The 22,615-nt window shown below is 36.6% G+C and overlaps 1 protein-coding gene across 8 annotated transcripts in view; it reads left to right on the plus strand.

Moving 5' to 3' along the window:
- The window catches only part of CDIN1 (CDAN1 interacting nuclease 1), a 225,809-nt gene that overhangs the window by 109,040 nt on the left and 94,154 nt on the right, over positions 1–22,615 (plus strand). For 7 of the 8 annotated variants that reach the window (XM_077127394.1, XM_077127392.1, XM_077127395.1 and 4 more), the window contains 2 exons: positions 6,673–6,738; positions 7,320–7,425. In XM_077127394.1, coding sequence (XP_076983509.1) covers positions 6,673–6,738; positions 7,320–7,425 — 172 coding nt within the window. The remainder of the gene's footprint in view (positions 1–6,672; positions 6,739–7,319; positions 7,426–22,615) is intronic. The other variant, XM_077127393.1, reaches the window with a different exon arrangement.

Here is a 22,615-nt window from a genome sequence, read left to right on the forward strand (position 1 = left end):
GTCTGAAGAAAGGTAAACTTACTTCAGTTTTCAGAGTAATGGGAACCTCATATTGTGGTGGGATGTGAGGAATTGAAGTACTGTTCTCCCCTTCCTGGAAAATTGTCATGGTGAAGGACTTTCCTACAAATTGTTACCCTTATTGAATGTATTTGTGCCTGCTTCTCCCTGGGACCAAGAAAAAAGAACTCAGACACATGTATGCAGCTGGAAGACGACCTGCTCTCTGGAACACTGACGAATGGCCATCCTGTCTGCTTAGAATCGTAGTGCTTGCTCAGGGCCTGCAGCCTTTTCCTGGGCATCCCTCTGGCTAGATAACTTGTGTCTCCTGATACCTGCTTTCTTGGCAACTGATGATACATTGGAACTGTTTTGGTTGTAAGTGGCAGAAATCCAATTCAAACTAGATTACACACACAAATAAAGGACAATTTATTGTTCAGACATATACCTGGAAAGTCCAGAAGAGAGAATTTTGCTTCAGGTTTGTCTAGAACCCAGGAAATAAAACAATATCATCAATATCACCCCCTCTCTCCCTCTTATGCTGGCTTTTCTCTGTGTTGGTTTCATAATTTGGCCACAAACATAATGAATGGCAGTTGCTAGTTTGCTTAGTTCTTAGATTTTTTGTAATTCCAGAGAAGTTGTGACCATTTTCTTTTGCCCCACAGCAAATCCCAGGATGGGTTCTGATCAGCTCGTCAAGTTCAGGGTCCACCCGTGTGACAGGGCGGTTGGGACCACGTTTCTGACTGACTCACTAGAATCACATCATGAGGGGGTCGACAGTGCCAGACAGAGCTGGATACAGAACAACAAAATAAAATATTTCATTCTCCCCACAGAGAATTAGCTATAGGATACGGTTTTACTCCCTATGACCAAAAGGCATTGGGAGTTAAATTGATTAGTTATTGATGGATTAGTTATTAGTAACTAAACACAGATTAGTTACTGGTCCTGTGTGTGTGTGTGTGTGTGTGTGCATGTGTGTGTATGTGTGCGTGTGCGTGTGCACACACATTTGTCTATCCGTATAGGAGATCCTGTTTATATTTCAGTTACTGCTAATATACTTCCTTCTATCGAGATTTGTTCTGGCCCTGCAGAAGGTTCTCCAATCAGCGACAGGGACTGACCGAGACTATCATTCAGCCATCCTCAAAATTTTAAAGTTGGAAGGAGCTTTAGTTCAGCCCCTTTTGTTTTGTTTAGAGGAGATTGTCCCAGGGCCTTGCATTATAGCTAGTACCCTCCCAACAACCTGGCCTGTATTCTTTTTATTCTACCAAACTAATTTGTCCCTTTTTGTGTGTGACATTAAAACCAAAAGACTTTTGTGTGAATTAGTGTAAAATACAGAATACTTATACACTTCTTGTTGATATTCATGCCCTATCTTCAAAGCCACCAGTCTGTCAGGGGCTACTACAGCTTCTCTCTACACTGTCCTGGCTTCTTGACCTCCCATTTGTTTCCTATCTTTAGGGCACTTCAGTTTTCACTAGTATTGTCCCCTAAAGACATAAGCAAAGGACAGGGTCAGAGTAGTCAGTTGTATTCCTTATTAGTGGCTTTGATAAGAGGCTTTGGGGTGAAGAGGTTGAAACTAATGGCTGTAATGAAATTTTGGGTTTTCTAAAGATTTTATTTCTCTGTTCTATCAGTATCCTCTTTAAATGTCTATCGAATCTGTGTACCTTTTCTCATGGTTTGCATATCATAGTAGTATCTATTACTGAAACCTTACTAGCTTCTTAAGTTAGGTAGAAAAAACGGTGAAACTTACATTTAGGGTGCCTGAAAGCCCGGGGTACAAAAATCATTGCTCTGTTTTGGAAAAAACCAGCCCAGAAAAACAAACTAATAGAGTAGAAAAAATAATACTGCTGTTTTTGTTTCTCTCTATATATGTATATGTCTGTACATACACACACACAGAGGCAGATGTGTGATATGTAAATTAGAGGAAATTTTGTTCACACTGTTTTGGGGGAGGGAGTAGGCTGGGGAAGTACATGGGCCAAGAATCAAACCCTGGTCTCCTGCCTGGCAGGTGAGAATTCTACCACTGAACTACCCTTGCATCCTGGATATACTTTTAATTTGTATTGATGCACATCCTTTTTTGCCTCCCCAATTTAGTAAAAAATGCAGTTGTTTTTAAACAATTCTTTTTATCACTGTGTTTTAATCTAGCGTTTTAGAAACCTTTGCCCAATCCTTAGATAAAAGGCCAGGACGGAAAGTTACCCTTGATTTTCAGGTGTTGTGAAATACTGCATAGTCTCTCCAGGAATAACTGTATTTCTTAAAGCTAATGCCTTTTAATAGAACAAAACAAGTGAAAGAAAACCTCAGAACATTTCTTGGTAGTCTTCATGTCCTCCTTTAATTCTTAAATATATGTTAACTGGTTTCAGATGTGTTTTGTTCTCTGACTCAAAATCAGCCCTTTATTTTAAAAAAAGAAATTGTGTAATTAGTACTTAATTGCTTTGGATATTTTGGGTATTTAGAGGAGAAGATAATTAAAAGGCCAGAGAAATTAACTTTCACAGTGCTCGTTACGGTTGTGTAGTTCTTTTTTTATAAAGGCCCTCTAAAGGCAGGCCTGACAACTTGAAAATAAACGAAGTCCTAAGTTTCTTTTAAAAATTACACCAGTTTTATCTGTGCAGCTGATTTTATTCAGGTTGGTTAAATTGAAGAGGGGGGGCGTTGAAATACTATAAATCGAGAGGTTTTCTAGCTCATCCTCATCTTCAGGCAGGTGTCATCCAAATGATATCAGACAGATGGCTGCCCACATGTCTTAGACTTCAAGATCTTTCAGGAGGAAAAAAAGAAGATGTTTTTTTCTACTTCAAAAATATTACGCATGATCAAATTTAAATATTTGCAGTAATTAAAATTGGCATATGGTCTACTGGGACTAACTGGAAGTTGGTTGATATGGGCTGTTGTCCTGTATCTTCAACTAGTAGAGAAACCTTGATGATTCTCTTTATTTCTCTTTGCCAATGATCATGTGTAAATTCGAATTTTAGACTAGTAATTACTAAGACCTTCACTTATTCACTGATATTATATTTGATGAGTCAGGCCTTACGTGAAGTTCTCCATTTGTAGGACTAACATATTTGGAGGCCAGTGAGTCTACTTTTAAGCCAGAATATGCTTATTATGTTAGTTTTAATAATGAACACTTGAACTATGCATAACAAGTTTGCGAGGTATAAAATATATTGGTGATGCTTTTTATATACACCTTGAGCTAGAAAAGCCTTACTTCCTATCTGCTATAGCCACTGAATAAGATAGCTATGCAAGATTTTGGGGATTGATTTCATATGGATTCCCAAGTATTTCCAGGAGTTATAATAAAAGGTACTATTCCATAACATTGCCATTACTTTTTTGTTTCCTTTCTAAAAAATGGTGTTTTTATTTTTGTCTTAATCCTGATCATTTTTTCTTAAAGAAGAGAGCAGGCCATTTAAACATCTAGATACTCACCTGGAAAGTGACCACTCCGCTCAAGTATGTTGCAAAGAAATATAGAACCTCAATGAAATGTGTGATTCTCCAGGAAAATATAAATTAGCATAACTGACTATAAAAGAGATAGAATATCTAAACATATTGCTAGCTGTAGAAGAAATAGGAATAACAGCCAAAGAGCTAGGCACTACAGAATCACTAGACTCAGATCAGTTTTTGTGGGGAATTCTACCAAAACTTTAAAGAATGGATAAATCAAATTATTGTATAAAATAAGACAGATCAAAGAAAAAAGTAGAACTTCCCGTGATTGTTAAGGAAAAGGACATAGTCCCTTTCTTTATGATAAATCTGAACCTGTAGTAAACATGTAGAGCAGACTGTTTGGACCAAGTATGAAAGATAGGAGTGAGAGTAATCAAATAAACCTTGAATTGTGGGCCAAGTTTGGTGCTTCTGTACCTTGTTAGTACATAGGGGGTCAAATCAGGAGAAAAAAATTATTCCCTCAAATCTGGAGAGGCTTTTTAGAAGATAGGAATTTTTTAAAGATGGACTTGTATTTTATTCAATTACCCTTTTGATACATAAGATGGTTGCAGTGCACATAGTGCTAATCGTGAGAGTGGGGCACTAGGTAAGTGGATACGGTTTAAGGAATGAAAAAGAACATCTCCTGTCCTCAGAGCGGTGACATCTGCCCAGGGTGTGGGAGAGAGACCCATGCACAACAGAGAATGAAGTAGAGCAAAAGTGGTGTGGACTGATGACTGAGGTGTGCAACACCAAGGTCCCAGAATTTCAACCCTAACGTAGACACCAGATTTTAAGTGCAAAGAAATCATTTCAGGGTCTGAGAGGCAAGACAGGATTTTCATGTAAAGGCCCCAAAAATCAGCCCAGGTGGGTAGGGTTGATGTTAATAATTTCCCAGTGGGGAGATTTTAGTGATGGAAACTTTTGGGGCATAGGACAGGTAAGGTTGCCTATTCACAAATATAACTTCCTATACACATACCATCATTTTCTCTTAACTTTGTCAATGTTCCTTCCCCCACTCTTAGGAAATCCAGGATGAAAGAAGGAATGTAAAGTTGAAACAAAATAAGACAATGAAAATTTAAGTAAATAAAATAAAGATGAGAGAAGATATATAATACATATAGTATTTCAGATATATGAAATAACCTCCCTCCTATAAAAAGTAAAAATCTATCACTAGTGAAGACAAATTTCTAGAAGCCATTTTAGATATGGTTGCTGTTGGATCAACTCATGCTAAGGGCAAGAACGAGAGCGAGCAAGAGAGAGAGAGAATGAGAGAAAAGCTGTATTGAAGTTCTCCAAAGAAAGATGGGAAAATTCCTCACCTGTTGTTTTTGATGTTCTATGTTCAGGTTTAGAAAATTGGGTTCCCCCACTCCACACACATTAAGTGAGTAATGACATTTAAATTGTAGGTATTTGGTACCCTGAACAGGAGTTCAGTATCTGCCTTTTGAAGGATTTTATTGTGTGCATTTAGATTGCTTGGTGACCTTGGAAATTTTGTTTTGAGCTGCTGTCAGAAATGTAATCATTTTTCTTTCTGAAACAGATTTTAACACCTCAAAGGTTATCAGGCTAGGATAATTTTAATAAAATATTAATCTGTCTTTTTTTAACATCAACCAGCTTTTAAAACTGTTCATCAGTTACCTGAAATATTAGGTTGAGTTGATTTTAACAAATTCTTTTTCAATTAAACATGCTTGTTGTGTTCAGAATGCAGTTTGAAGATAGAAATTTTTTGCAGTTCTGTTAATCTGCAATCCAGTTTCCCAAATTCTCTTGTTTCTAAGTAAGACTAATTTGTATTTCATTATCTCAACAATTAACTTGAAATCTTTTATATTTCAAGAAGGTGAGAGTGTTCTGAATTCTGGCATCCTTCAAAATTTGGATAGTTTAAGGGCATTGACTTTTATCAAAATTTAACTTAAATATCTAGTTTAAATATGTGTCTTATCATTAAAAGGTTATTTATACTTAAAATGCTGACCTTTGAGGATAGACATGAGTGTTCTAAAACAGAGATTTTGAACATTGGCCATGAAACCACTGCCTTGGTCTGACAAATGGATTGGAAATAAGCTACCCAACACTGGGAATGGGCCATTAATTTTAATCAGAGGTGATGCAGGAAGGCGAATGGGATGCATGACAATGTCAACAGCCCAGTAGGTGTTAAAAGACCACACAGCCTTCCTAGTTACTTGGTTGGGCCATTAGTTGAGGTTGGGTGAAGACAGAAAGCCATGTCTGGAATTGAATGACCAGGTCACTCCAAAATCTAATGGAGAACTCCCCATTTCAGAAATCACATTGTAATGCCTGTAATGCCATTGGAAGTCAAGGACAGCATTTAGAAAATATTGGAGGATTTTTTTTTTAAACCAAACACCTTGATAGTTTTTTGCAACTTTGTTGAGCTTTCTGTGTTTTTCTGCCTCCGGGCCCTCTGAAGAAATCTTTGATATTTACAGAGGATCAAAAAATCGAGCAGACTTAAAAAAAAAAAAAAAAAATCTTAAGCCTGTTTACTTTTAAGAATTACGTATTGTTAATTGTAAAATTCTTGTAAATGCCATCAAAAGCATACCAGAGGAATTAAGCAGGGTAATTAATTCTCTGTGGTGATCTCATTGTTCTTGCCCCCCTCTTGGGTCTAGGAATAGTTTCAGTAATTGAAACTAAACTTTGTTAATTGCTTTAATGAAAGCATTTGTTTCATAATTGTGAAGCCCACTATGCTTGTGCCTTACTGTACTGACTGATAACGCTGGTGATATTCAGGGTGGGAAAAGCCTTTTCTTTCAATCAGTAAGTAAATTTATTTATTTTGAGTATTTTCAATTACAAAAAAGGTAGCATATGACAGCTTGAATTAATGATGTTTATAATAAAGACATAAAATGCAGAAGGGGACAAAGAAGCATTTTTATATCTACGTTTCAGATTTGTTAAGAAAGTTCATTTATTCTGACATGGCATTGCATGCATAAGAAAGATATGTATGACTGCAGTAGTAATTTTTACACACTTTTAAGAAAGAAAAGCAATTATATTGTTGTCTTGTTAATGGAATACTGTTATAAGTAATAGTATTTGTTCTTCCTGTAGATGAAGATCAGCTCCGTGCAAAGGGCTATGACAAAACACCAGACTTCATTTTACAAGTACCAGTTGGTAAGTCTCTAAACTCTGTTATATATTTGCTTATGGAGAAAAGGAAAGTAATATGTGTTTTCCATACATTTTCTGTTTTTTGTTCATATGTTAATATTAGCAAATGTGACCAGAGTAGATAAGCTTTAGAATATTGTATTTAAATGGGTAAAATGCTTGGAAGAGATTATTTACTAATAGCAGAGAAAAATAGATTGTCGAAATCTTTTGTATATGTTCAAGAAATATATGCCATTTTCAAGTCATTTCTCTAAATATTGCGTTTTTAAATCATGGTTCTGTGGAAAGATGAGCTCACTTCGGTCTTCTTGACACGTCACTTGTCAAGTTATAGAAGCAGTCTCAGAATCAGGAAAGGGACTTTTGAAGTGGAAGCTGGTGAAAATAAAAGGGCTGTGATTGTAGCATAAATATTCCTTGTAATGAACATATACAATGTGTTGTCTTTTAATTACCTCCGTAGACAATGGTAAGGGCTTAGCCTCTGCTCATTAATGCATTGCAAGAGAGGCCTGTGCAGAGTTCAGAATTTCCAATCTTCCCTTGCCTTCACTGTATATTAGTAATGCTTTGTCCCTTAGCTGTAGAAGGGCACATAATTCACTGGATTGAAAGCAAAGCCTCATTTGGTGATGAATGTAGCCACCACGCCTACCTGCATGACCAGTTCTGGAGCTACTGGAATAGGTAAGGTCCCATTATTTTTCTCCTAAGATAAACGATACTCAGCAGAAATCTCATTAGAAAAAATATTTTGTTTAGCTGGTAAAAAACGTTCGTAGCTTTTGTTTCTAGTAAATATAGAGTCTTGATTAATGTATTCATTGCAGATAATTTAAACTTCTCTCCTTTCATAATATTGCTTCATTTTTTAAAACTAAAAATCTCTGCACTGGGTCAGAATTATTGTATACCCTATTTTCCATTTGATGATGATAGTGTTGGTGTCATTTAAAATATGGATAATAGGATGTGGTGCATATAATGTCAACACTGAATTTTTATCCTTTTGGTGTGAAATTTATGCTTACTCTCAGATCTTAAAGAAATACTTTATCCTGAACTCTTTGAGAAAAGTATCATACTGATATGAAAGATGAAATGATTTACCTTCTAACATTAGAAAACAGTTTGCCTACTAACTTTTTTCAATATTCCTAAAGGCATTGAAATCTAAGTAATTAGGAAAGGGGTAGTGTTATAGGCAGAGGGCACTAATATTATTGAGTACCTGCCATGTGCCAGGCCCTGCAGATTATCTCAGTTAGTCCTCAGAACTGCAAGGAAGTTACTTTTATCCCCATTGTGCAGAAAATTAAATTGATACTCAAAGAGAGAAAATAATTATACCATGCAGCTGGTTATATTGGGCCGGCATTTGCTTCTCTCCCATGCTATTTCCAGCATAATGCTATTTTAATTTTCAATACAATTGTTGTCTCTTTGCCTTTTTTAGTTATTGCACTCTCATGTTTTCACACCATACATTCCCTGTCCCCCCACACACACTTAGAAAAGAAGGTGGACCAAGTGGTAGCCCTCTTAGATTAACTGTGTTCCTTGGTCACTAGCTTTCAGGAAAAATACAATAATAAGATGGCATTAGCCTGATCGTTAAAGGGATGAGACAGTAGCATCGGTGGACAATAGCCTAGTTCTGGAGAAAAACAGTGACAGACGACAGGATTTGGCATTATATTGTTACTCAGCTTTACAAAAGGCCAGTAGACCTCTCCCGTAGCAACTGTGCTAAACTAAACCCACTTTTTGCCATGGTAACAATGATCATGATAAAATGCTGAATGTAATGGCTTTCTTGATTTTCCTGTGTAATTGTGCGTAGCATCAGAGCTTTACTTTACAGGGATGGAGGAGGAAAGTGCAAAATGTTTTAGAAATCAATGCTGCTTCAGCGTTTCCTGTGTTTCGTTCGGCCGTTATTCAAATTAGCAGTAATGTAGCAAACTGAATTTTAGATTTTTAGCAATTTTATTATGAATTTGAAATAGTAGAGAAAGCATCATTTTTGATAGTATAGGGAAAGCAATGATAAGAAAATCAAATTGCTTAAGTTCAGGATTTAAAAAACGGATAAACTCAGTCATAATGCCTTGAGACTATTTTCCCCCACTTTGGTACGGGCCATCTTTTATGAGTAACAATAAAAAAATTGAATCCCAAATAACAGAACTTATTTAAACATTCCAAAAGTATGCCTTCATTCTAAAGCAACTCAGTTATTTATTGAGAACCTACTCTGTGCCTAGAACTCAACGTTTTACGTGTTGATTAAATAATCCAGGAACTATATGGTAGATGTATGGATTATTGGCATGACTGGAGGGCTGGGAGCAGTACATGAAATGCACAGTCTCCTTTAGATTTAGAGTATTTTGTTTTAATGGTGTTTTATTTAGACTGCTATTGAGCTACATTCCCTGAACACATTCTTTGAATATGCACTGGCTACGTGGGCATAATTCACTTAGGGTATGTCACATGATAAGAGAAAGCCAGCCTTGGTTTTTAGGGGTCCAGATCATTCAAGATGGAAATACTCTACATTCAAGTATTTGATGTTACCAAATATCTGCTCAGAGGCCATAAAAAGCAGTGGTAACCAAGTTCAAAATGGAACATGGAGGCATTTATATAGATATAAAAACTTGATTGTAATAATGATACAAACTTATCAGTGATGGGACATTTCTACAGAAAAATAACCCAGTTTTTAAACAGGTCCTACTGTTTTCATATTTTGCCTCTGTAACTCATGTGGTAGTTGCCACAAGTTCTTCATGGTTGAGAGAAATTTGTCCCTTCCACCTGTAGGTGCCCTTGCAAAGAAGCTAGGTTGGCATTTGGGCTAATTGTTTTTTTCATATAATAAACCTCTCGTTGACATAACTACTGTTATCTGATTGTCACACTATTTTCAGATTAAAGTTTAGATTTTACAGTGAGAACATTCAGTCAATATATGTGGAATTGATATTCTTACTCAGTTTTTCAGCAGCTTTTGACACAATTGATCACTCGCTTTCTCTTTATTAAAATATTTTCTTTTCTTGGCTCCCAAGAAAGCACATCTCAGATGTGACATGTCCAAAACTTAAGCCTTGATTTTCCTCCCAAGAATATTACTCCCCCATTTTTCCCCAGTTCAATTATTGATGCGCACAATTTGCTCAGATACTCAAGCCAAAAACCTAGGTGTCATCACCCTGGCATGCCTTCCATCAGTGAGTTCTTTCAACTCTGCCTTCACCTTGTCTCAAATTTGAGGCTATTTGTGACCACCTCATCAGCTGGCAGATCATTGCTATAACCTCCCAATTCATCTCCCTAAGTAAACACTTGTACCCTAGGGTCACTTTTTCACACCCCAGCCATAATGACTCTGGGAAAGTAAAAATCAATTTGTGTCACTTTCCTGTTAAAAATTTCTGATGATTTCCCATCATATTTAGAATAAAATCCAAACTCTTGACCTCATAACATTTGGGGCTCTGTGTGACCTGCCTCCCTTTATTCCCCAATTCTCTGCATACCTGCCTTTCTTCCTTCTCCCAGGTTTCTCTCTCGCTATCTCTTCTCTGGCTTTCTCGATCTCCCTTGAACCTGTACTGCTTATTTCAATATCAAGACCTTTGCATTGGGTAATCTTTCTGCCTGGAATTCTCCTTACCGAGTCTCTAATGCAACTCACTCCTTACCACGTTCAGATCTCTATTCAAATTTCCTCTCCTCAGGGGGAACTTCCCTCATGCCCCAATCTAAAATATAACACCCTCAGTCTTCTCTACTTACTCAACTTTTCCTCCTTTCATAATATTTTAAAATACTTCTTATCTGAAGGAATAAATAAAGTTTATAATTATTACACTTACATTGCTTTGAATATAAGACTTTAAAAGGATTTTCTTCTTTATATTACTATTTCTAATTGGTCTATGTAGTGTTCCTCTCATTGGTTTGTAATCATAGCTTCAGAAAATTTCCCCTAGATTAGTTAACCTTAGAAAGTTTTAAATTTTGCAGTACTGTCCCTTACCCCCAAATCAGAGATCGAATAAAGAATATAAGCTCCTTTTCCTTCAGCCAGACCCGCATCCCAACTATGAGCCTCTACGAAATAACTTTTCAAAGCTATACAGTCTCTTCTTCTGTAGAGTTTAAAATAAAGAGTGCCTCTGAGAAGCAGCATTTGGTCTACTTATAGGGCTATCACAAAATATATTTCCTTATAAAAACAGCATTAAAAAGACGTCTCATTCTACTTGTCTAATTAACAATGAATTCTTTGACAATTTGACCTACATTGCTAGGTACACTTTCATATTCAAATGGTGACAGAGAAAGAAAGAAACGAATTTTATAATCTGAGGCCACATTATGTACATGGTCTCTAATTTGTGACCTTCAAGGAAATAGGAACAGATGCTCTATGCTCACTTTCATGGTTGGACATGAAATGGATCGATTTGAATGAAAGTATCAAGGGACCCTAAATAGCAGAAGAGTCACATGCATCTCTGAGGTCTATGATCAGTTCCCAACAACTGCTGATCAATAATGTGGAAATGTCAACTGCAAGTACCGTCCCTTGATCTGCCATTCCAGGCATGTCCTGACACATGATCATTTAGGGCCATCTGTTTAAAGCCAATGTGCACTTTGCAAATATACCGATCTGTTGCCCGCAAAGGTCTAAGCATACTGGCTAGAACATGTCAAACAGGTTTTGTTTGAACATGATTTTCCAGTTTAGTAATCCTTGAAGTAATGGAAGGATTACCTCTTCTTAGGTTTGAATCCAGGCTCTGCTGCTGTCTAATCCCATGACGTGGAGTGGCTTGACTAGCCTCCCCAAGCCTTGGTTTTCTCCTCAATAAAATGGGGTTACTAACACCCTCCGCACTACGTTGTTATGCAGATCAGTTATGTATACATGTAAAGCTCTTTCACAGTGCCCTGCAGCCAGTGAATTTTGGTTCCCCTTGGTCTCATTTTTCTGTATATCACTGTGTGGTAGAATTTAGAAGTCTTCTGAGTAGACATTTTTAATGGATTTCTTTTGTCAGATAAGCTCCCTCTGGGCTAACTTCAGCACTCAGCTTGGCTGTTGTCTCTCTGGGAAATGTTACGGCATTCCAAGATTGGATTTGATGTCCCTCCTCTGTTCTAATAATATCACAGCATTTATCAGATATTGTAATTGCTTGATTGCCTGTCCCCTCCTCCAATTAATATTTAGTACCTTTTTATTCATTTGTTTTATCCACTGTTGAATGCCCAGAAGCAGGCAGAATGTCTGGCATGCAGTAGGTTGTCAATAGGTGTTTATTGAATGAATGAAGGAAGGAATCCTCTAATACCTAACAGACAACAACATTTTGAATCAACTGTGAAAGATCATGTCAGACACTGTGACATTATACCCCAACAGGACCAAATTATTTTCTTTGAGGATGCCATCCTAAGGCCAGTGTTCTAGTTTGAAAGCTGCCAGAATGTGATATACCAAAAACAGAACGGCTTTTAAAAAGGGACATTTATTAAGTTGCAAGTTTACAGTTCTATAGCTGTGAAAATGTCCAAATTAAGGCATTAACAAGAGGTTATCTTCACTGAAGTAAGGCCAATGAAGTTTGGGGTTTCTCTCTCAATAGGAAGAGCACATGGCGACGTCTGCTGGCTTTCTCTCCAGGAATCTTCAACAGCTTCCCCGGGGCTTTGTCCCTTCTGTTGGCTCTGTCGGTTCTGGTGACTCTCATGGCTGTAAAGCTTTTTCCAAAATTGTTCCCTCTTAATAGGCTCCAATAAGCAACCCCACCTTGAGTGGGTGGAGACACATCTCCATGGAAACCATCTAATCAAAAGTTACCATCCACAGTTGGGTGGATCATATCCCCATGGAAACAATAAAAAATATTCCATCCAGCAATATTGAATGAGGATTAAAGGACATAGCTTTTTTGGGGTATATGAAAAATATATATAGCTTCAAACCAACACAGGCAGTGAGAGAAATTCTTCATATTTAAAAACCTTTTGTAGACATTTCCGATATATAGATTTCTGCAGGTCTATTTCATGAAATATAGCATAAGTATATTTACATACAAGGGGTTTTTAAATAGAAAATACTGATAAATAGCAGAGTATATTTTGTGACATTTTAAATAAATATTTAAATCATGAATTGATTATTTACTTCCCCAAACTTCATATAGTTCTCAGAAATGTGACACCAGATGCCTTGAAAATCTTGAAGAGGAGATGATCTGTAGTATCTTTAGGGGATGCATGAAAAATTGAACCTACTCTTATACTTGGTGTCCTGGATCAAGAATATAAATGAAGGCCTATCTGTCATGTGTCTAAATATTTAAAATTGTATATCGAGGCATTAAATAAAATAAATTTTATCTGACATGAAAACCTGGAAGTTCAGATTTGTGTTAAGAATTCACAGGTCCCTTGGAGTTGAGGCTTTCATGTAGCAAGTTCATGGAGAAGCAGTCCCACCCTACAGCCCTCCTTGTTTGTCCTGCTACCCTTGGCTCCATCCTACACCTTGAAAAGTGTCAAGTACACCCCACCCTGCACATCCAGCCTCCACATGCATTCATACAAACCACTGTCGCTTTGCCAATTCTCAGCCTAGTGCACACTGTAGTGGTCTGTCTGTCCTCTATCAGGAGGATGAACTTGCCACACAGGCCCTGGAAGTGGTCTCAGTGCCATTTGACCAGGAAGTTCTGAGGTCCCAGGTACATGGAGTGTGGCCTAGAAAGAGGTGGGGAAATGGGCATCAAGTGGGGATATTACCCTAGCCCTATAGATTCCTTATTTTGGGAGTTAAGAGGGTGGGAGGGGAAGCAGATCAGAGTCTTCTAAAGCGTGGGGTCAGGTCATAGAACCCTCTTGACTAGGTCTAAAAGGCAGTTTCAAATGAAGCAAGTACCTGTAGATTCTAAATCCATTTCTTGTACCAGCTAGGATATGAGGGGAGTTGAGCACCAGAGGAAATATGGTCTTGATTACATTTATGTAAGATTAGAGCTGAATTTCATCTGCCGGATTTTTTGAGCCTTTGGCTCCAGCGAGTCTCCTCTTCTAGAGTAATGCTAAGCTAATACCTTCTGCCACAAGAATTGATTTGACTTTAGTTCTTACCTCTAAGTATTTTTTAAAGATCGGTTATTTACTCAATGGTTTACTGATTGCTTTCTCTGGTCTGTGATAACTTCAGGGGAGAGCCGTTTAGAACAGGACTGCCAAGCAGTTAGAGTGAAGGAAGGTACTTTTTCAGAGGATGGCCAAAGTTTTTCCTGTATTAAGCTACTTCCAGGAAGCCTGCAATTAGCCAAATCACAGATTTTCAGTTATTTCAGTCTTGTTAAAAGCAAGGCTGATCACATCTGTCTTATGTTGGAGTATGTGCCTCAGCAATAGAAGCTCTTGCAAACCTTCAATTACAGCAGACTCAGAAGTCACTGCTGCCGTATACTAACAAGTAGTCATCAGCGTCAGCAAGAGACAGATTGACTAATAATTAGCAAATGCACTAGAGAGGACTTCTATAAAGGTAAACTATAATGATTTGCTTTTCCATCTCTTATAGAGGAGACGGTTGTGAGATATTGATGTCCCATTGTTCTAGACAAGTATTTGTTGTTGTTCTTAGGTGCAGTAACCTCATAATATTTAATAAGGATGTGAGAAAGGTCTTCCGTGTGTATAGTGCTTTTATAATAATGATTTCTCATAATGGTTAACTTCTATTTTTTCTGGATTTTTAATATGAATAGCAATGACTTTCCCTACGAAAGAATTAATATTTCCCGTCATTGTTCATTATTTTTCAATGATGATTTTGGATACAAAACTGAATAAAAAACAGAAATGTTGTTTAGGCCTTCAGAATGCAATGAAGAGATGGTCGTTGAGAAACTGGGATGAGTTAAAAGAACACAAAGGATCAAAGGGAAAGAAACCATAAATATACAGAAATATCAATGAATTACAGTTTCTCAGGCTAGAAAGATAGTTCACTGATTAGTCTTCAGGCATATGCAGGATTTTTATGAGAGGGAGATATTGATCAGTTGTCCAGTTCCAGGTGACCAAAGAATTATTGAGAAGATGACTCTTTGCTTTTCCTGCCGATCCACTATAATAGAGTTAATCTGAGGGTTACCCCAAATCAAACCAACAAGCAGATGTTTGGGTGACCATTCTAAGAATGGCAACACAACCATTAGGATCTCCAGAGAGAGTGAGGAAAGAAAGAAAAGACAGTAGGCAGTGAGGTCAGGAGCACAGTTAGAGTCAGGAACCCAAGCATAGAGAGTCCATTTCTGTGACTAATTCTAGAATTATGGAGATCATGTTGAAACTGGTCTACACGAGTGACTCACAAACATCATAGTGTATTAAAATCACATGGGAAGCATTTTAAATCTCTCAACTGATGTGGACTTTACCCTGAAGAATTGATTTAATTGATATGGGGTCCAGCCTGGACCTTGAGGATATTTGCTTTGTTTGGAAAACTTTAGATGATGCTAATTTGCATGTATCCTTGAGTCACTTCTTTTATCTAGCCCTGGTTTTTCTGCTAACCCCAGCATTTTTAGCCTGTCTACTTCCATATTCAGACTTGATAAGAAAAATAATTTCTCTAATAAAGGAATAACTGTTTGCAGTCACCTATCATTTACTGATGCTGTATTAGTCAATAGGGATTTGGCCTCTGGGCTTGAGGGCTTGATGGTGAGGACTGAGGTAGAAATTGCAAAGCGAGGACCTGAACCCAGGTCACTCTAAACTCCACATCTGTGTTTTTTTCTCTTCCACCATCCACCTGCATGACCGTCATGGTGATACATCTTTATAGACCATCTTAACACTTAGCTGGTCAGTTAAGGATTTGCTAAGCTAAAGCTCAAAATCTCTCCAGCATCCAGAATAATAGGTGTAGATATTTACCTTCATGTGGTTAGAGAAATGGGCCAGGCATTCTCTATTACTTCCTTCGACAACTGTTATTCTTTACTCAAAATACATAGCTTTGGGGCCGTGCAACGGTATCTCAGTGGCAGAATTCTCGCCAGCTATGCTGGAGACCTGGGTTCAATTCCCAGTGCCTGCCCATGCCAAAAAAAAAGATCTTAAGGTCTAAAAATATATAGCTTATTACTATACATTCATGCACACAGAATATAATGACCCCTGAAGCATCGGGCTTGAAACCCACAGAATCTAGGAATTTCTTTGTGTGTAATACAAACTCACTAACTCCAACTATCTTGTCTAAAAACAAGTTTGAATTCACAAGATAAGTAGACTGTAGAACATTTTTGTTTATTTGGTTGGTTTATCTTAGAGTTCATAATTTTTCTGAATTTTAGTTTGTTGTTAGATAAGCATTATAAATAATAGTCTATTTTGATAAATAAGAATTTTAAAGAGCTTTAATGAGGTATAACTGATATACAATAAACTGTACATGTTTAAATTGTACAGTTTATGTAAGTATACATATATTTTGACATTTGTGCAAACCCATAAAACTGTAACTTCGATAAAGAAAATGAACATGCCTATCACCCCCAAAATGTCTTGTGTCCCTTAATAATGCCGCCTTTCAGCCCCTTCAATTCTTTCACCATCCTCTCCTACGCAACCACTGATCTGCTTTCCTTCACTATAGATTAGTTTGCATTTTCTAGTGTTTTATATAGATGGAATCAAACAGTATTTACTCTTTTTATTGTCTGATTTATTTTACTCTGCACAGTTATTTTGAGTCACGCATGTTGTTGCTTGTATCAGTGGCGCGTTCCTTTTTATTCCTGAGTAATATTCAACTGCATGACTATACCACTGTTTGTTTACCCATTCATCCGTTCATGGTAATTTGAGGTTGTTTCTGGTTTGGACCATTACTAATAAAGCTTCTGTGAACAGTCATGTGCTGTCTTTATATGCTTTCATTTCTTTTGGTTAAATACCTGGGAATGAAATGTCTGGGTCAAATGCTATGTGTATGTAAATCTTTTTACGAAATGAGTGAACTGTTTTCCAAAGTGGTTGTACCATCTTAGACTCCCACCAGCTGTTTATGGTAGTTCCAGTTGCTCCCTGTCCTGCCCATCACTTGTTATGGTCAGCCTTCTTAAATTTTGACTTTATGATACTTGGGTCTTATTGTGGTTTTAATTTGGATTTTCATGACAAATGATATTGAGACTCTTTTCATGTGTGGATTTGCCACATATTTTTCTTCTTTGAAGAATTGTCTGTTCCTTTACTGGACTTATTTTTTTCTTGGATTATTTTCTTATTATTGAATTTTGAGAGGTTTTTTATATTCTAATAGTAAATCCTTTATTGGATATGTGATTTGCAGGTATTTTCTCCCTGCCTGAAGCTTATCTTTTTATTCACTGAATAGTGCTTTTCAAAGATCAGAAGTGCTTAATTTTTATAATGTCCAATTTATCATTTTTTTCTTCTTTGGATCATGTTTTTGGTGTCATGTCTAAGATTTAAAGATACAAGGAAATCACGAAGATTTTCTCCTATATTTTCTTCTGAAAGATTTATAATTTTATGTTTTACATTTAGGTTCATCATCCATTTGGGGTTAATTTTTGTAAATGGCATGATGCATGTTTTCTCCACTAAATTGCCTTTGCATTTTTATCAAAAAACAGTTGATCACATATGTGTGGGCCTATTTCTAAATTATTTATTGTTATATTGGTCTTTACACATGTTGCACTGTCTTGATTAATTTAGCTATAGTTTTGAGAACAGGAAGTGTGGGTCCTCCGACCTTAGTATTACTTTTCAAGGTTATTTTTGGATATTCTAGGTCCTTTGCTATATTAATTTCAGAGTCAGCTTATTAATTCCTGAAAAAAATAAAAATAATGTGATATTGATTGGGGTCACATTGAATTTATAGATCAATTGGGAAGAATTGATATCTTAACAGTATTTGAATCTTCTGCTTCCTGAACAGGGTATCTATTTTTTTAGGTCGCATAAATTCTTCTCAGAAATGTCCTAGTGTCCTGTGCACAGAGCTTTCACATTTTTCATGAGGTGAATATCTAAGTATTTCGTATTTCTTTTTACTGTTAGAAATGTAATATAGTTTTATTTCAATTTCCAGTTTTTCAATGCTCCTGAAGAGAAATACAATTGATTTTGTGTATTGATCTTGTATCCTGCAGTCTTACAAAACTCCTTTATTAATTCCTAATTCTTTACCTTTTTGGTAGATGTCATAGGATTTTCTTCCATAGACAATCATGTTGTCTGTGAATAAAGACAGTTTTACTTCTTCCTGTTCAGTTTGGATGCCTTTTACTTCTTTTCCCTGACTTACTGCACTGGCTAGAATCTTCTATATGAAGTTGAATAGACACAATGAGAGCAGACATCATTGCCTTGCTCCTAACCTTGGAGATAATGCATTAAATCTTCCATCATTAAGAGTGCTGCGAGCTGTAGGTATTTGTAGATGCCCTTTATCAGGTTGAGGAAATTCCTGTCTGACTCCTAATTTACTGAGTTTTTATCAAAACTGGATACTGGATTTTGCCAGATGGTTTTTCTTACATCTATTAATATTATTATTATTTTTTTACCAGTCTGTTAATTTGGTGAATTAAACAGATTGATTAAAAATTTTTTTTTTAATTTTTAAATTTATCATCACTTTTTTTTCTTTCTTGTGAAAAATAACATATACAAAAAAGTAGTAAATTTCAAAACACAACACAACAATTAGTTGTAGAACAGATTTCAGAGTTTGGTATGGGTTACAGTTCCACAATTTTAGGTTTTTACTTCTAGCTGCTCTAAGATCCTGGAGACTAAAAGAAGTATCAATAGAATGATTCAGTAGTCATACTCGTCTACCTTCTCTGTATAACTCCACCATCACCTTTGATCTTTCTCCTACTCTTTAGGGGCATTTTAACTTTTTCATGTTGGAAAGGCTGTCAGTAATATGGGGTAGGGAGATGGCACTAGCTGATGTTCTGGAGAGGCTGGCCCCTTGAGGTTTTAGGGCTTATCTGGTCCAGGGACCCATCTGGAGGTTGTAGGTTTCTGAAAAGTTAACCTAGTTCATAGAACCTTTGTAGAATCTTATATAATGCCCTAGATGTTCTTTAGGATTGGTTGGAATGGTTTTGGTTGGGGTTTGGCAAGTTATGATAGGTAACAATGTCTAACTGATGTTTGCGTAAGAACAATCCCCAGAGTAGCCTCTCAACTCTACTTGAACTCTCTTAGCCACTGACACCTTATTTGTTCCACTTCTCTCCCCATTTTTGTTCAGGATGGCATTCCTGATCCCATGGTGCCAGGGCCATACTCATCCCTGAGAGTCATCTCCCACACTGCCAGGGAGACTTTCACCCCTGGATGTCATGTCCCACATAGGGGGGTAAGGCCGGCAATGATTTCACTTGCAGAATTGGGCTTAGAGAGAGTGAGGCAACATACACATTGATTTTTGAATGTTATACAAACATTGCATTCCTAGAATAAACCCTATTTGGTCATGAAGAGATATCTTTTTATATGTTATTTGATTTGATTTACTAAAATTAGTTACAAAGTTTTTGCGTCTGTGTTCTTGAACAATATTGGTCTGTGTTCTACTTTTCCTTCAAAGGCTTTGTGTGGTTTTCGTATCAGTTATGCTGGTATATAGAATGAGTTGGAAGTTATTCCCTCCTCTTCAATTTTCTGGCAGAGTTTGTATAGAGTTAGCATTATTTCTTCTTTCAATGTTAAGTAGAATTCCCCAATGAAACCATGTGGTCCTGGGTTAATTTTTTTGTTGTTGTTGGAAGGTTTTTAATTACAAAATCAATTTCTTTAATAGATATGGTGCTATTCAGGTTATCTATTTTTTTCTTAAGCAAGCTTTGATAGGTTTGTCTTTTACAGAGTTTTTCTCATTTTATCTAATTACCCCATTTCATGGCATAAATTGTTCATAATATTCCCTTATGTCCTTTTAAGATCTGTAGAATCTGTAGTGATATTATTTTTCTCCTTCCTGGTAATTGAGTCTTCTTTTCTGGATCACTTTGACTAGAGATTTATCAATTTTATTTGTCTTTTCAAAGAACTAATTTTTGGTTTCATCGATTTTTTTTCCTGTTGGTTTTCTTTTTTTTCTCTTTCACTGATTTCTACTCCAATCTCTGTAATTCCTTGCATTTTCTTTAGAAGCTGAAGTTAATGATTTTAGGTCGTTCCTTTTTGGTAATTTAGATATTTAATGCTATAAATTCACCTTTTCAGTACTGCTGTAGCTGTATCCCACAAATGTTTATATGTTGTATATTCATTTTCGTTTGCTTGCAAATACTTGTTAATATCCTTTTTTATTTCTTCTTTGACCATGGGCTATTTAGAAGTGTGCTGTTTTGTGTCTAGATATTTGGAAATTCTTCAGATTATCTCTCTTTTACTGATTTCTAATTTAATTCCACTGAGGTCAGAGAAAAGCTTTGTGTGACTTGAATCCTTTTGAATTGATTGAGATTTCTTGTGTGGCCCAGGCTATGATTTATCTCGGTAAATGCACCAATTGCACTTGAAAAAGATAATTTATTCTACTGCTGTTGGATGAGTGTTCCATAAATGTCAGTTAGGTCAAGTAGGTTCAAATTTTCTGTTTCTTTACATGCATGTGTTGATCAGTACTCTGCTGAATATTTACGGGAACCCTTTGCGGATCTCTGGAATTCTCTCCCTGCAGCCCTCTTCTGCAAACTCTAACTGCCTTGGCCTTCCCATTCTCCCAACTCCATCTCCTCAGTTCAGGGACACTACTGGGCTCTGTGTTCTCATTGCCTGGAAACTCTAAAGCAGTAAGCTTGGACAATTGAAGTACATATTTTGCTTCCTATCGCTCAGTGATAACTGTCCTTCATTGTTTTGGTGTCCAGTGTTTAAATATTGGTTCATCTATTTTGTTTGTTTTGTTTTTTAGTTTCCAAACAGGAGATTAAATCTAGTCCCTGTTACTCCATCTTGGCTCTAAGTAGAAGTCTCTCAATTACAGTTTTTATCAAAGGGTATATTCTTACTTTGTTGTAGACTAGTATGTTTTGTTCAGTATTAAACTTGTATTCTTTCTTACGCTGTTTGTTATAAACTTGTCATTATAAGAAAATTTCTTTAAACATTAACGGAAAATAACCTGTGAGCGAATATGATACAGACCTTCATTCTCTTTCTTGATCTCTCTCCAAAGCAAAAATCCATATATTCTGCCTCTCTCTAAGGCTTCTGAGGATGGGAATGGGATTTTCAGTCACTACTCCTTGCCTAACACAAGGGAAGTCTTTGGCCTAGTCAAGGCTAAGGGCTGGTTGTTAGAAAGTAGCTTTTTTGTGTATAGCACTCACTAAGGGCTTCTGCTGCCTCTTGAACTAAATACAGTAGACCTGTTGCTTTTGTGAGATAGAGTGCTATTCACAGCAGTTGGGTCTTTTCTCCCTCTTTCCTCTCCTACCTGTAAGAAACATATTTCCCCATTTCTGAGCATTTTCTGTTTGGTATCATTCAAGAATCTCATGGGATGGGTGACAGACAATGATGCTGTGCTGCCCTAATTTTCTCACACAGGTGGAATGGGGAAAATGAGCCATGAATACTAATGCAGTTTTCATACTCCTCATAAAGCAAAAATTTATATGATTCATAATATCAATGGTAAACATCCTTTAATTCTAACTATTGATTGACTCTGGAAGTTGTATTTTAAATTCCCTTTATCCATTGATGAAAGCAAGTTATATTCTCTTGTGTTTTTCTGGCTGCCTCCCTTAAATTTTGCACTCTACTCTTAAAATTTGTGTGGATTTCTTTCTCTTATTTTACTACCTTTACTACCTGAATAACTCTCCTTGAGATGTTTTCTGTGTTTTGTTAACCTTTATTTTCTCACACAGGGTTCTACCAGCTAGATAGGTGTCTAGTAGCCCCCTCCTGCTTCTCCTGATATATTCCGTAGTGCCATTTCTTTCCTATTTGTGGTTGATAGTTTTTTGCTAACCAGTACCATCTCCCCTTTTAAATTTGGTCATATAACATCTTCTGAAGTTCATTCCAAGTGATCATTAATTCAAAAGTAAAGCAAAATTCCTTATCTTTAGTAGAAGGGGTTTTGGGGGGGGAGGAGAGGGTCATAAAGTTCATCAACTTATGTAAACAGAAGGCAATCACAGTCATCCTTGGTGGCTTTAATTGTGATACTTAACGTGTACTCCATATTGATCATGAAGGTAGTGCAAATGAAGTTATTGGTTTTGTGCTAATGGGCCAGGTATGTAAAACCATATGGAATGCAACTTTAGACCAACATATTTGTTCAGCCCCAACTGCCTTGGGTTTTTTTTTTTTTTAATGTCAAATGAGTATTTTCAACCTCTGCATATTAATAATGCAATGACTTCCAGCAAGTTTGTCCTTTAGTAGTAGGATAGATATACAGTTGAATTCAATACTTATTTATTGCTTCTGTGTAGATTTTGCATATTATGTCTTGCAGAGAATACAGAGATGAGTGAAACCTAGTCTTAGTTTCAAGTATAATGAAGTTAATAGGGAAATAAAATATGAGCATAGATCACAGTAAGAGCTAACATTAATTAAACAACTACTGTGTTCAAGCCACTGGTTTAAGCACTTACACATATTATACCCTTTAGTCCGCATAACAATCCTACAAGGTAGATACTAGTACATTCTTACCATTTTATGTGAGAAAATGGAGACATAAAGAGGTTAAGTGCCCAGGTAAAGGGCACAGTTGAAAAGTAGCAAA

The sequence above is a fragment of the Tamandua tetradactyla genome, chromosome 14, assembly GCF_023851605.1.
Source record: "Tamandua tetradactyla isolate mTamTet1 chromosome 14, mTamTet1.pri, whole genome shotgun sequence".
NCBI classification, from domain to species: domain Eukaryota; kingdom Metazoa; phylum Chordata; class Mammalia; order Pilosa; family Myrmecophagidae; genus Tamandua; species Tamandua tetradactyla.